General features: G+C 43.2%; 1 protein-coding gene across 2 annotated transcripts in view; it reads left to right on the forward strand.

The window, feature by feature from the left end:
* sox1a (SRY-box transcription factor 1a) overlaps positions 1–12,655 on the forward strand; it is a 34,905-nt gene extending 22,250 nt beyond the window's left edge. For both annotated transcript variants that reach the window (XM_054746795.2, XM_015966128.3), the window contains one exon: positions 11,882–12,655. In XM_054746795.2, coding sequence (XP_054602770.1) covers positions 11,882–11,889 — 8 coding nt within the window. In that variant the 3' untranslated portion in view covers positions 11,890–12,655. The remainder of the gene's footprint in view (positions 1–11,881) is intronic.
* The last annotated feature ends 1,662 nt before the right edge of the window (positions 12,656–14,317 follow it).

A 14,317-nucleotide genomic window follows, 5' to 3' on the forward strand; every position in this document is an offset into this window, starting at 1 on the left:
GTGAGACCTGGAGGGGTGGGGTTAGGAGGAACGCTGACCTCGACTCGGGACTTTGTGGTTTGGTGGGCGGATTACTTTGAAGACCTTTTCAATCCCACCAGGAAGAAAGCCGAGTCTGGGAACTTTTGGTTAGACTCTCCAATTTCTGGAGCTGAGGTCACTGAGGTGGTCAAAAAGCTCCTCAATGGCAAGGCCCCAGGGGTGGATGAGATCCACCCTGAGTTCCTTAACCCTCCCACTGTCTTTATGGGTGACCCAGCGAGGAAAGTTGACCATTGAGCAGGGTTGATGGTTTATCCCTTGAGGTCCACGTGGCAGGGTGTTGCTCACACCTCACCCCTGCCACATGGACCCAAGGGATAAACCATCAACCCTGCTCAATGGTCAGCTTTCCTCGTGGGGTCACATCCATTAGGACAGTGGGAGGGTTAAGGCTCTGAATGTTGTAGGGCTGTGTTGGCTTATGGGGCTCTGCAATATCGCGTGACCATCTGGGGCAGTTCCACTGCCACATTGGCAGATGCCCCTCTATTTAAAAAGGAGGACTGCAGAGTATGTTCCAAATACATGGGGATCACACATCAGAGCCTCCCTGGTAAAGTCTATTCAGGGGTTCTGGAGAGAATCCTGTGGAACTCTGGACCAGTTCTATAATCTTAGCGGGGTATTGAAGGGTGCGTGGGAGTTCTCTCCCAACCAATCTACATGTGTCTTGTGGATGTGTAGAAGGCGTTTGACCGCGTTCCTCGGGAAGCCCTGTGGTGGGTACTTCTGGAGTATGGGGAAGAAGGCCCTTGCATATGGGCTGTATGACAGGTGTCAGAGTTTGATCCGCATTGCCATCAGTAAATCTAGCTTACTCCCGGTGAGAGTTGGACTCCTCCAAGGCTGCCCTTTATCATCATCGACTCTGTTCATAACTTTTATGGACAGGATTTCTAGACTCAGCCAAGGTGTTGAGGGGATTCTTTGGTGACCCAAGGATCGGGTCTCTGTTTTTTGCAGATGATTTGGTCTCGTTGACTTCATCAAAACATGATTTCCGACAACTACATTGCTTCTCCTCCTTTGAGTCAAGAGCAGATAGAGGTATACGAGGTTTGACTATCCAACAGACCATCCTGTCCTGAACCCCTGAATAGAATTTACCAGGCAGGCTCAGGAGTGTGATCCCCCCTTTAGTTGGAACGCACCCTTCTGGCCCCTCTGTGGAACTGCCCCTGATGTCCAAGCGATATTGCAATCATGTCAATAGGTGGACACGTAATATTTAAAACTTTTGTCTTAATTTGAATGTGGCCTCTTGTTTCTAACCTGAAGGTATGACTCACTGGGTTTACCAGTTTTGGAAGGCCTTGCACCAGCTGGATGAAGAGTTTCCAGACGAGTCAGAGTTTTTGAGATTCTATAATCACTCAGTTTGCAGTTAAAAAGTTACTAGATTCTAAGATTCATCCATTTATTCTTGCAAGAAGTGATGCTATTCTTAATACATCCCAGCTACTGGAGGGTGCCACTGTAACAAAAAGATTCATTTTTCCTAATGTTATGATTTTTGCAATGTCCTGAGACATGATTTGTTTGTACTTTATAAGATATTTTAAAATTCCAGTCTCCATTTTGCTGAAGATCCCTTCTCTTTGTTTCAGATATGCAATGCTGTGGTGGTTTATAACTGAGTGCTCGAGTAAAAAATACTAACCCAGAATGAAAGCCCAGTTATACCTTTCTTTTTAAGCACTTGAAATTAGGTTCCAAGCAGCACTTTCATGAAACCAGGCTTTAAGGTTGGATTTTGATTTTTGTTTTATTTTAGGGTTTAGGCCATGAACCGCCATTTTGACACTTCCTAACTAACTGAATCACTTCTGAGTTGCAGTACCAGTTTTTTAAGCTACTTTTGCAAGACCTACCTAGGTTAATGGTCAACAGGCCAGTCATGGCCAGTCATGGGTGTGCAAAGCCAACTCATTGATGCATGCAGGGTGCAAATGCTGGCCTGTATTGTTTAGTTTAATAAAAGAGGTGGAGGTGATGAAACATGCATGCAGTACAGTTTGATGGGGTTGTGAAACTGCAAACCAGTCATATGTTCATGTTAATCACCATCCACTTATTCCTGTTAAAGGGGGAGTCTTCCTTTCTGCTGTCACTACAAGCTTTCTTAGTATGGGGAATGCTGTAGGTACTGACACTAGTCAGTGACTCAAAGCAATCTGCTGGGTTTTCTTAGGTAGGAAACTTTTAACCAAATGAAATAATGAACTGAACTCAATGCAATGAAAAGTAGGTTCAATTGGAATGTTTACTTTGTGAAGTGCCTTGAGATGACTTTTGTTGGGATTTAGTGCTATATAAATAACCTGTATTCAACTGAATTCAGTATAACTGAAATGTGATTGTCAGACCATAAGCAACACAGTAACAGTGAGCCAGATTAGGTTGCACCCAAGCCCCGATAATTTGGTTCTGGACATAAAGCAAACAAGGAAGTGGAAAAAATTACAGTTCAACCCTCATCCCATGTTAAAAATGCCAATTTCACAGCAGAAGTAAAATATTTTAGGTTTAATAGATCTAGTTTACACTCATGAAAACTCTGAAGGGGGTGAATTATTTTCTTACCCCCAAATTCCACTACCTCCGCTCCGCCCCGCCCCCGCCCCCGCCTTCCGCAGCCGCTCGCTTCCGAACTCAATTTTTACTGGTATCCGCTCTACAACGGCTCCGCTCCGGTGCGGAGACCTGAGGTGGGCAAACAAGCATGTGCGGGATTTTCGAGATCTTGCGATACAGTCCGAGCAATAAACGCGGAAGTTAGATCCAAACACCCGTTGTATGGGAGAAGCATCGACATGAACTGTTTAATCTGCCCATCATTTGTGTTGAGAGAACAGCAGTGTTTGGATCAACAAAGTGTGACTATTTTGATAGTGGAAACTGTATTTATGGCTTACTTTTGTGCATATAAAGTTCAGCCGCGATTGATAGTTGTTAAAAGTTGTAAAACCTGTGCATATGAAACAAAAAACTCCTTTTGTTTATCGCTTTATTGTGAAAAACGGAAGTTGTGCTTGCTCCTTTTCCTATTGGGCGGTTGTGATTTCTGTCCATTTACTGCGGAGGTGCTCCGGCGTCCGGCAAAAATAGGATAGATTCTATTTTTGCCGGACGCCGGAACAGAGGGCGGAGCACTGTGCCGCACTCCCAGAGCACGGCCGCAGTAGTGGAATTGCTCTGATTGACTACAACTGGACCGATTTTGCTCCGGCGTTCGTGTCGGAGCGGAGGTAGTGGAATTTGGGGGTAACTCTTCTGTTTAAGTCAGTGGCTGCGCCAGGGGGGTGTTAGGGGGGCGCTATAGCTACCCCTGGATTAGTTCTTGCACCCCAATAGCACCCCCAAGTAAATATTAGATTTTTTTTTCTTCTTTACAATAAAATTTTAATTTAGCGTGTGGATGTGATAATATCTAACATACAAAACAAAAATAATCAGTAAATTATCATATAGATAGTAAAAACTCAAACCAAAACAGGAAATCGATGTTAACCTTTGACCACATTTTCCACCTGCAAACGAGTGAAAGGTAAAGCTAGTGGTAAAATGGATCGGTTTTTGTTGCCCAAATTTCCACGCGTTCAGTCAGAAATGAATGAGTCTTTGGAAGTGATCTCAGACCCACAAAAACCTATGGATCTGGATGAAGAGAGTCAACCCTCAACCGCCACAGCAGTCGAGGGCTTTGCCGCTGGAAATGCTAATACTAACGTTAGCTAACCTTGCAACACTAGATGGTTTTCTGTGTGGCTGTATGTGTTTATGATTTCATGGAAAAATCAGCGATTGATCATATATTTATGATGTATATTAATGATTGTTTCAGGTGTTGTTGACGTTTTGTGCACGCGTGTGTATCTGCTAGTGTTGAAGGTGTTTTAGAGAACAATAGGTACGCATGACCACTTCCTTCATTGCACCCTCAATAAAAAGACTAGCTCCTTCATAGCACCTGCAGAAAAAAAATTCTGGAGCCACCTCTGGTTTAAGTGTATTAACTGCTTAAAATTCTGAATAATTAATGAACAACAGAGCCACGTGACTTCACAGCAAGCTCCAACGAAAGGCCTCAGTCTCAAGTTAAAAAACATTTGGCCATTTCGACTCTCTGAACTTTTGTCTGTTTTGTCTGTGTGTTTGTGTTTGGATGTTAATCATGGAATTAGTTAGACAAGAGGGCAAGCTGTGGTTACTAACAGACCATCCAATCAATTTCTGCCTCTTTTTATCAGTAAGTAAAATTATATTTTTTAACTTATTTTGCTGGTTGAATACGGGGAATTGCTGTGTAATTTAACTGCTTGGTCAAAAATGTTTGTGGGGCTGCATAAGAAACGAGCAGGTGCCCAGCTTCTCGCCAGGAACAGTTAGAGCAGGCAGCTGGCTGTTCCCGTCTCCCAGGGCAGCTGGGCCAGCTGGGCCAGCTCCGAAGCGAGGTTATATGTTTGCTAGATCTCTGAGGGAGACCACAGAAACACCGCAGCTACAGTGGGGCAAAAAAGTATTTAGTCAGCCACCGATTGTGCAAGTTCTCCACTTAAAATGATGACAGAGGTCATTAATTTTCATCATAGGTACACTTCAACTGTGAGAGACAGAATGTGAAAAAAAAATCCATGAATTCACATGACAGGATTTTTAAAGAATTTGTTTGTAAATCAGGGTGGAAAATAAGTATTTGGTCAATAACAAAAATTCATCTCAATACTTTGTAACGTAACCTTTGTTGGCAATAACAGAGGTCAAACGATTATTATAGGTCTTTACCAGGTTTGCACACACAGTAGCTGGTATTTTGGCCCATTCCTCCATGCAGATCTTATCCAGAGCAGTGATGTTTTGGAGCTGTCGCCGAGCAACACGGACTTTCAACTCCCTCCACAGATTTTCTATGGGGTTGAGGTCTGGAGACTGGCTAGGCCACTCCAGGACTTTCAAATGCTTCTTACGGAGCTACTCCTTTGTTGCCCGGGCAGTGTGTTTGGGATCATTGTCGTGTTGGAAGACCCAGCCACGTTTCATCTTCAAAGCTCTCACAGATGGAAGAAGGTTTTGGCTCAAAATCTCGCGATACATGGCCCCATTCATTCTGTCCTTAACACGGATCAGTCGTCCTGTCCCCTTAGCAGAAAAACAGCCCCAAAGCATGATGTTCCCACCCCCATGCTTCACAGTAGGTATGGTGTTCTTGGGATGCAACTCAGTATTCTTCTTCCTCCAAACACGACGAGTTGAGTTTATACCAAAAAGTTCTACTTTGGTTTCATCTGACCACTTGACATTCTCCCAATCCTCTGCTGTATCATCCATGTGCTCTCTGGCAAACTTCAGACGGGCCTGGACATGCACTGGCTTCAGCAGCGGAACACTGCAGGATTTGATTCCCTGCCGTTGTAGTGTGTTACTGATGGTGACCTTTGTTACTGTGGTCCCAGCTCTCTGCAGGTCATTCACCAGGTCCCCCCGTGTGGTTCTGGGATTCTTGCTCGCCGTTCTCATGATCGTTTTGACCCCATGGGATGAGATCTTGCGTGGAGCCCCAGATCGAGGGAGATTATCAGTGGTCTTGTATGTCTTCCATTTTCTGATAATTGCTCCCACGGTTGATTTTTTCACACCAAGCTGCTTGCCTATTGTAGATTCACTCTTCCCAGTCTGGTGCAGGTCTACAATTCTTTTCCTGGTGTCCTTCGAAAGCTCTTTGGTCTTGGCCATAGTGGAGTTTGGAGTCTGACTGTTTGAGGCTGTGGACAGGCGTCTTTTATACAGATAATGAGTTCAAACAGGTGCCATTAATACAGGTAACAAGTGGATCGAGCACAGAAAAGCTTCTTAAAGAAGACATTACAGGTTTGTGAGAGCCAGAGATTTTCCTTGTTTGAAGTGACCAAATACTTATTTTCCACCCTGATTCACAAATAAATTCTTTAAAAATCCTGCCATGTGAATTCATGAATTTTTTTTCACATTCTGTCTCTCACAGTTGAAGTGTACCTATGATGAAAATTACTGACCTCTGTCATCATTTTAAGTGGGAGAACTTGCACAATCGGTGGCTGACTAAATACTTTTTTGCCCCACTGTATTTTTGTTGAAGCTGCTTCACTTTTCAGACGCTCAACCGCATTTTTCTTGCTGAAAACATCCTTAAAAACTCTGTTAGCTTCGGGCTAATATGTAGCTAATGTCCCGCTGGTCTCCGGCTCCTGGAGAAGGGACCATCAACAATGGCGGACACGCTGATCTTTCACTGTGATAGACCAACGAAGCTTGATATCCTCGGTCAGCTTACCCAGTTATGATTTTTTTTTTTACTAAGCAGGCCGGTGGTGCCTTTACTTTGGGGTAGCTTTACATGGTTTATCTTGCTGAAAACGGCAGAAAAATCTCTGTTAGCTTTGGGTTGGCATGTAGGTAGTGTCCCACTTATCTCTGACCGTGAAGCATTAGATGATGTAAAAGGCCACGGCGCCTGGTTGCGATCGCAGGGGTCTGAGGCTCCGCTCGTAATTTAACAGTCCCAGTCCATATTAGATCTCCACAGGTGATCAGCATGACTACATCCTTCCATGGGAGCCAGTCAATTTTACAGTGGAATAATCACAAAACAGTCTAATGTCTCAATCATGTTGGAAGAAAGATTACAGTGAAACAGATTTCCTTCTCAGCTAGCTGTGGGTTGTTAGTGTTTCTTCCTTCATGGCACTCTTGTTTGTGTGCGGACTATTTTGACTTGGAGTATTCTTTAAGGAAACATGGGAAAAATATAATAATAATTATAATAGGAGCAGCCCAGAAGTTATTTTTTGTACCCCTGAAAAGCCATGGCATATTTCATGTTTTACCCTAATATCGGGTAGAGGAGGCTACAGGCTAATGTTGAGCTAAAAATGCTAATGGTCAGAGTTGGGGAGAAAACTTTGTGAACGTATTTAAATGTAGTTACAGAGTGCTGAATACCTGCTTTAAAATGTATTTTGTAGCGTATTTCGATACTTTGCTTAAGCCTGGTACTGTATTCTAAATATTTAGAATACGTAAAAACAGCATTTAAGTACGCATTGGTAGATACTCCTGCAGGAAAACAGAGGGCTGTATAATGAATGGGAAAAATAAATCAAACAATTCAATTATTTTAGTTATTTTATTTATCAAAATGTCAATAAATTTTATTTCTTTTTCTGTAATAAAGTGAGAATGTGCTTGAACATAGCACAGCATTACTGTCTGTAATATTGGAGCCAAAACAGCCCTGAACTTCTGGTGCCAGTCCAGTCACAGTGCTTCATCTGTTTGGTGGGCGGGATGTTGCATCTTTTTTGACAGTGTATGGCGGACTGACCCGTGGGTAGTGACTGACATCCAATGGAGTCCAGTCACAGCGCTCTGTCTGTTTGATGGGCCAATCACAGAGCTCTATTGGTTTGATGGGCTAATCACGAAAAGTGTTCTTTTCGTCATGAGCAGATAGAGGTACTTAAGTTTATTTAGATAAAGGGTGTAGTGATCTGTAGTTTGTATATTTATACACTGTAATTAGATCTAAATATTATAATCAGAAGTGGTTGTTTTTATCATCAGGGAGTTTACTTAAACACTCTGTATTGACTGAGAGACAAGAAAAGAGAGAGATGGGATCGTTTAAGAATCTTTAATTTCTATAATTATAAATTCTTACAATCTACCAGGACTATCTCAATGATGAATGCATATGGATTTGAATGTTATAGTGTTGGTGTGTGGGTGTGTGTTTTGTTCAGAATCTCTAGGCTGGCATAGCGAATCTGGTTGTTATGACTAGGCTACCACGAGGCTTCAGAAGCTGATGACATGAGCCGCCATTTTGCCGTAACCACATACCCTGTGGAGCCTCCCGTGTAGATCAGGAAATGCCAGGTCCTCGGACCTTCGGATGTACTGGAGCTGGTGGAACAGCGGTCGCAGCACTACAAAGCCCGTCTGTGGGTCAACTCCGGTAGCAGTGGCAGGCGTCAGCGAGTTCACTCTTATTTTGAAGGAACGTCGTCTTGTTGTTCAAACGACGGAAATCTCCAGCTTGACAGTTCTCAGCTTAAAGTAGAAAGTACATCTGGCCAGGCTGTACTTCTCTTTTGGCAGTGATGGATCGAGAGCTGGTTGAAAACTACGTTGAGAGTAAGATGTAACTCCTTTGGAGCTCAGATCGAACAGAGCTGAGGTTAAAATGGAACTGAGAATAAAATGGCGTTGCCTTGTTTTATATCCCCCAGTTGTTTATAAATCTTAGTAAACCGGATTGGACAACTTCATTAAACAACCCAGATTCTGCCCTACGACAGACAAAAGTTCTGATTGGTTGAGAACAATGTGTCATGCGTTTCCATGTCAATGTAGATCAGTCTGTCTGGTGCAGTCCTGTTTATTCATTAAACACATAACTCATGACATCTTTATTTCACAGATCATTCACCTGATTATTATTGATCAACATATAGTTTGATTAGCTTATCACAAATAAAGCACTTTGATTAATTAATGGAAAGCGTTCTTCTTCTCGTCTTCTGTCTCTTCTCCTGGAATGTAAACATACTGAAACCAGTATCCAACCTTGGCGATGTTACTGTGTGAAGGGGCAGCTGTTAATGGCAGACAATAGGATCTTAATAACGCTACAAGGGTGTATTTACATCTTCTTTGATGAAGAAGATGGCAGACTGCCCCCGTTTAATGACATCCGTAGTGGTTAGTGCGTCACAACGTTTGTTATTGTACAGCCTGCGGAGACAGTTTGAAAGACAACCCATATCCCAAACCAACGACTGAGAGCCGTCAATGGACGGCAACCAGACTATTGTGGTGACCCTGCCCACTGCAGAAGTGGCAGTGAGCAAGGTGCATTGTGGGTAACAGGTTTTCAGTTATTTTGTTCTATTTTGGTGTGGTTTGTAAGATATATTATTGCCAGGGTTAACATTGTTTTGCACCATGAGAAGGGGTTCAGTGGTCAAGAATGGGAATGTGGTGTCATTCGGCTGTATAATAAAGTAGAGCACTCTAATCTCTGGTTTCAGTGTTCTTGTTCTTGCTCTTGCTCATCGCGTTGGCATGGCAGTTGCCAGATTATATGTTTACATAAATAGGAGGGCTTGCCAGGCTAGAAAAGCACGCAAGTATTCCAATGGTATTACGAAAGTAAATGCATTCTAAATACCATGTTTAAGAATAGTAACTGTAATGGAAGACAGTTACTTAAAACTAATATTCTAAATATGTAACGGCGGACCTATTCTGTTACTGCTCCCCAACGCTGCTAACAGTAAATCAGAAGCAAATAGTCAACTCTAAAAATATTTCAAGCTTCTTTATCAATTGCCAGCAACTTGATATTACAGTGAAATGTGCATGAGGGGTAAATAATGAGTCAATTGTGGTGTTCAATGAGTCATTCAGAACTATAACAGCAAGCAAACAGCAACATGGCAAATAACTACACTTCATCTAATGGCACAGATATATTACTGTGTAGTAAGTGCTCCCTACTGTAAAACATCCAAAAGTGCTAGCATCAGAAATGATAATGTATTACTCACCACCTTACTGTGTATGACCCGTCTTTGATTCTCATTTAGAATCTTCTGGTCCATAACTGGCAACAGCCATGAAACTCAAGGAACAGCAGTGAGAAAGTAACTTTTGGTTTAGAAAAAAGTTCCCTGGCCATCCAAGAGACATAGTCTCTCCAGAGTGTTCTGGGTCTTCCCTTGGGTCTCCTCCCAGTTGGATGTGCCCAGAAAACTTCTCCAGGGAGGCGTCCAGGAGGCAACCTGACCAGATGCCCGAGCCACCTCAACTGGCTCCTCTCGATATGGAGGAGCAGCGGGTCTACTCCGAGTCCCTCCCGGAGGACCGAGCTTCTCACCTGATCTCTAAGGGAGAGTCCAGACACCCTGCGAAGCAAACAAATTTCAGTCTATCTTATTCTTCCGGTCACTACTCAAAGCTCATGACCATAGGTGAGGGTAGGAACGTAGATCGACCAGTAAATCAAGAGCTTTGCCTTCTGGCCCAGCTCTCTCTTCACCACGACAGCCCGTTACAACGCCCGCATCACTGCAGACACTGCACCAATCTGCCTATCGATTTCACGCTCCATTTTCCCCTCACTCGTGAACAAGACCCTGAGATACTTAAACTCCTCCACTTGAGGCAGGACCTCATTCCTGACCTGGAGAAGGCATTCTATGCTTTTCCGATTTAATCCTCGATGTTTAAATCTGAATGATAAATGGACTCCAAAGATCTTTACACTTCATTGTATCACTCACCCATTCACACACACACACATTCACACGCCGATAGTGATGAGCTTCATTGTAGCCACAGCTGCACTGGTATGCACTGTCCAAGGCACAACCAGTCCCTCTGATTACCACCAGCAGGTAAGGTGGGTTAACCTTCCCACTGTCTTTATAGGTGACCCCGTGAGGAAAGTTGACCATTGAGCAGGGTTGATGGTTTACCCCTTGGGTCCATGTGGCAGGGGTAAGGAGTGAGCACCATCTCACCCCTGCCACATGGACCTCAAGGGATAAACCATCAATCCTGCTCAATGGTCAACTTTCCTCGTGGGGTCACCCATAGACAGTGGGAGGGTTAAGTGTTTTGCCCAAGGACACAACAGCGACAGACAGGGTACACCCTGGACAGGTTGCCAGTCCATCGCAGGGCAATACAGAGACACACAGGACAAACAACCAAGCACACACACCTATCAACCTGACAGTCGTGTTTTTGGACTGTGGGAGGAAACTGGAGTACCCGGAGATAACCCACACGTGCACAAGGAGAACATGCAAATGCCTTGCAGAAAGATCCCAGACCGGGATTTGAATCCAGGACCTTCTTGATGCAAGGCAATAGCACTAACCACTGCACCACTGTTACATTTTTATGAATGTTATTATTTATACGTCATTATTGCCTGACATTATTACAAAAAATGGCAAACTGACGTTGTTCCTTGTCAAAAATCTGTGGATGGCAAAAATGTTGAAGATAAACAGAAACAATTCCCTCTTCACTCGAAACTCTCATTAACTGTATGTTACTCTTGCTAACTCACACACGCACGCACGCACGCACGCACGCACGCACGCACACACACACACACACACACACACACACACACACACACACACACACACACACACACACACACACACACACACCAGATGCTGTGAAGGATTTCTTGCCTTTTGTGTCAGGTGATAATTCTGAAAACAGCAGTGAGGGGTTAATGAGGGGTCAAAGAGTTCAGATAAGAAACAGCAGTTTTATGGCACCTGCCCCAACCTGCAGTGCACTGATATCCGTTTGAAGAGGCTGACCTTTGAACTCCACTGGTCCAAGTGATCAAGATCTAGATGATCTATGGGTCATTTAGATAGGTCAGATTGGAACAAGTGAAGGATTTGTATGCCATGATGAAATGTCAGAGAGGAACAGATAAATTGTTCTTAATGATTACAACCGTACTCTATTTGTTTCCAGAGCCATTAGATTGTTGTCAGCTATCAGGCTGTTTGAGATGGGGTACGTTTGATTATTTTCTAATTGGACAGATTAAACATGCAACTGATTGGAGACGACTGCATCTTTAGGAAAAGGAAACAAAAAGTAAAAATAAGTCAGAATCTCCTGTGAAAGCTTTGTACTATTTCCAAAACATGAAGGACAGGTGATAACTCAACACAAACTCACGTGGTAGTAACAGAGTGTCATCTCCAGTATGCAATTCAAACAAACCCTTAACCTTTTGTTTGTGCATCTTTCTCTCTTTCAGAAAAGTGACCATCACAGCTATCAGCCGTGGATCGGCGAGGAAGGACTGTGATTTACAGATAGCACCTTGTCTCTCCTGCTGGCACCCCGTCATTACACCGAGCTGAGCACTGGGAGATAGGTGCTGCGAACAAGAAAGGACCTCTTCTGTAAATGTCAACGCCAGTCAGAGCCTCAAATTTTCTCCATTAACTCTTTCCCCTGCAGTTCTCCATACTCTAAGCCAATAATTACATGACTTACTCCCTCCTATTACCAAATGTTTGGGGTCTAAGTGATGTTAGAACATCTGGACAACACACACTCAAAGGAAAATAAAGCTATTTGCCATTTAATTTATCTTTCACTGTCTTAATAGTCTTCTGCTGGCATGTTTTCTAAGAAGTCACTTTGTGTTCTGATTTGCAAAATTTGTCAAAATTCTGTATTAAAAGGTTTTATGGTATTAATGTGACTAGAAATAAGGCAGAATGCAAACAGTCAGCGCAGGTACGGGAAATTAATTTCATGCTTCATTCTGTGTTCCTGCTTTTGACCATGACCTGAAGTTAGTGTGTGGTTACGGTGTGAAATAGTAATTTCAGCTCAGATTCTACGGCAAAAAAATGTTTTCATTATGAAACCATAAAAAAACACAAGTGCTTATTATTTGAATATGCAGTTATGTTCTAATTAAATATTTATTTTGCATGAGTGTGTGCATGTGATGGAGATTTCTGTTTGGATTGAGGGATAAGACTTTGTGTGTATGTGTGTGTGTGTGTGTGTGTGCGTGCGCGGGGGTGGGGGTGGGGGGTGGGGTGGTGGGGGGTCTGTTGATGAGAAGCTTTTGCTGGTAAAAAAAAAACAACCTCTTGTGTCTTTTTATTTTACCTGAAAATTAAACATTGTGCTCTCCACCGTTTCCATGTTCGAATTGAGAACTACATTAACACCTTAAAGTGTAAAGTTGCAAAAATAAATAAGTTACAGAATTTAAAGCATGTATTAATTTTCAAGGCCTGTGTGCGCCCTCAATCATTTCACCATTGCCCCAAAGTAATTGATTTTGGGCAGAGAAAGGGAGAGGTGGCGGGGTGATCCACGTGTTGTGTGAAAAACATGAAGCTGGTAAATGAAAAAATAACTGACGCGGTAATTGCTGTGAGTGTTGTAACCTTGCTTTATTGATCTACGTTTTCATCAAGGAATTTGGCCGACATCAGAGTCGGGCACATGATAACATAAGTCGTTTCCTTCCTGTGTGTAAAAATTTATTTTTCTTCACATACTTTGTAGTTTCTCTTTAAGGAGTGCGCTCAGTGAGCAGACAAAGACAAAATAAACCCCGTAGAGGGAAGATAATGAGCTTCTCAGGTGACTACATGCAGTGATTACCAGGTTACTGGTGTTACATTGACACTGCATCACAAAAAGATGCACTTCCTCTTCTGCAAGACACACATTCTCACACACACACACACACACACACACACACACACACACTCACACACACACACACACACACACACACACACACACACACACACACACACACACACACACACACACACACACACACATGCACACACTCTTGAGAGATCCTTGGTTATCACACACTTCCAGATCGTTACTACTTATGGAAAATACATACACACACACATCTCAAGATGTGGCCACTCTTGCCAGTCTGAGCCCAGTGTTAAGAACAGTCGTTGTCGATGTGTGTTTTTTTTAGCATCTCTAAATTCCTAGCGTTGCTAAGGTGCTTTGGGAGGGGATTAACAGACGCTGGCGCAGATGAGCAAGCCTTGCAGATTTCCAACTAGCAGGAAAAAAGACAAAGAGAGGCGGGAAAGAAAGGAAAACAGCAGAGGGTTAGACAACAGGGAAATGGCAGGAACAGCTTGTGTAAACATGATGACTTAGGAGAGGTAAAGAGGTTAGGAACAAATCAGGGATGAGTAACAGAAAGTGAGAAGAGGTGCTCTAAAGAGGAGCCTAAACTTTCATGTGGGAAAATGCTTTTCTGCTTTTTCTCCTCTCTGTTTCTTCCCATCTCTTTAATTCCCCAAGGCCAACAGTTTCAGATCGAGACGCTTTTGTCTCCATTTTTTTCCCTCTGTCCCAACTTCAAACAGTGTCAGCATTCAGGTCACGCCGGCGTGCCTGGAGCATCGGTGAGTGCGCTGTCTCAGGTGAACGTCTCCCAGCACGTCCTTGATGACACTCTCTCCCTTTCTCCAGTCTCGATGCTTTTAGTTAGCGTGGCGAGGAGCAGGAGAGGCAGCTCAGACAGCTGAGCCGTGTTTACCAATTATCGACCCGTGTGTAGAGCCACGCTTTTAGCAGAAAACCTGGGTTTGTAGAAATAAACAGACCATAGATTTTTATCATTCTTTAGATACATTTAAAGAAAATTGAAAGTTATTTCACCATTATCCAATGAAGATAAGGG

This window comes from Nothobranchius furzeri, chromosome 14 (genome assembly GCF_043380555.1).
Source record: "Nothobranchius furzeri strain GRZ-AD chromosome 14, NfurGRZ-RIMD1, whole genome shotgun sequence".
In the NCBI taxonomy this organism is placed as follows: domain Eukaryota; kingdom Metazoa; phylum Chordata; class Actinopteri; order Cyprinodontiformes; family Nothobranchiidae; genus Nothobranchius; species Nothobranchius furzeri.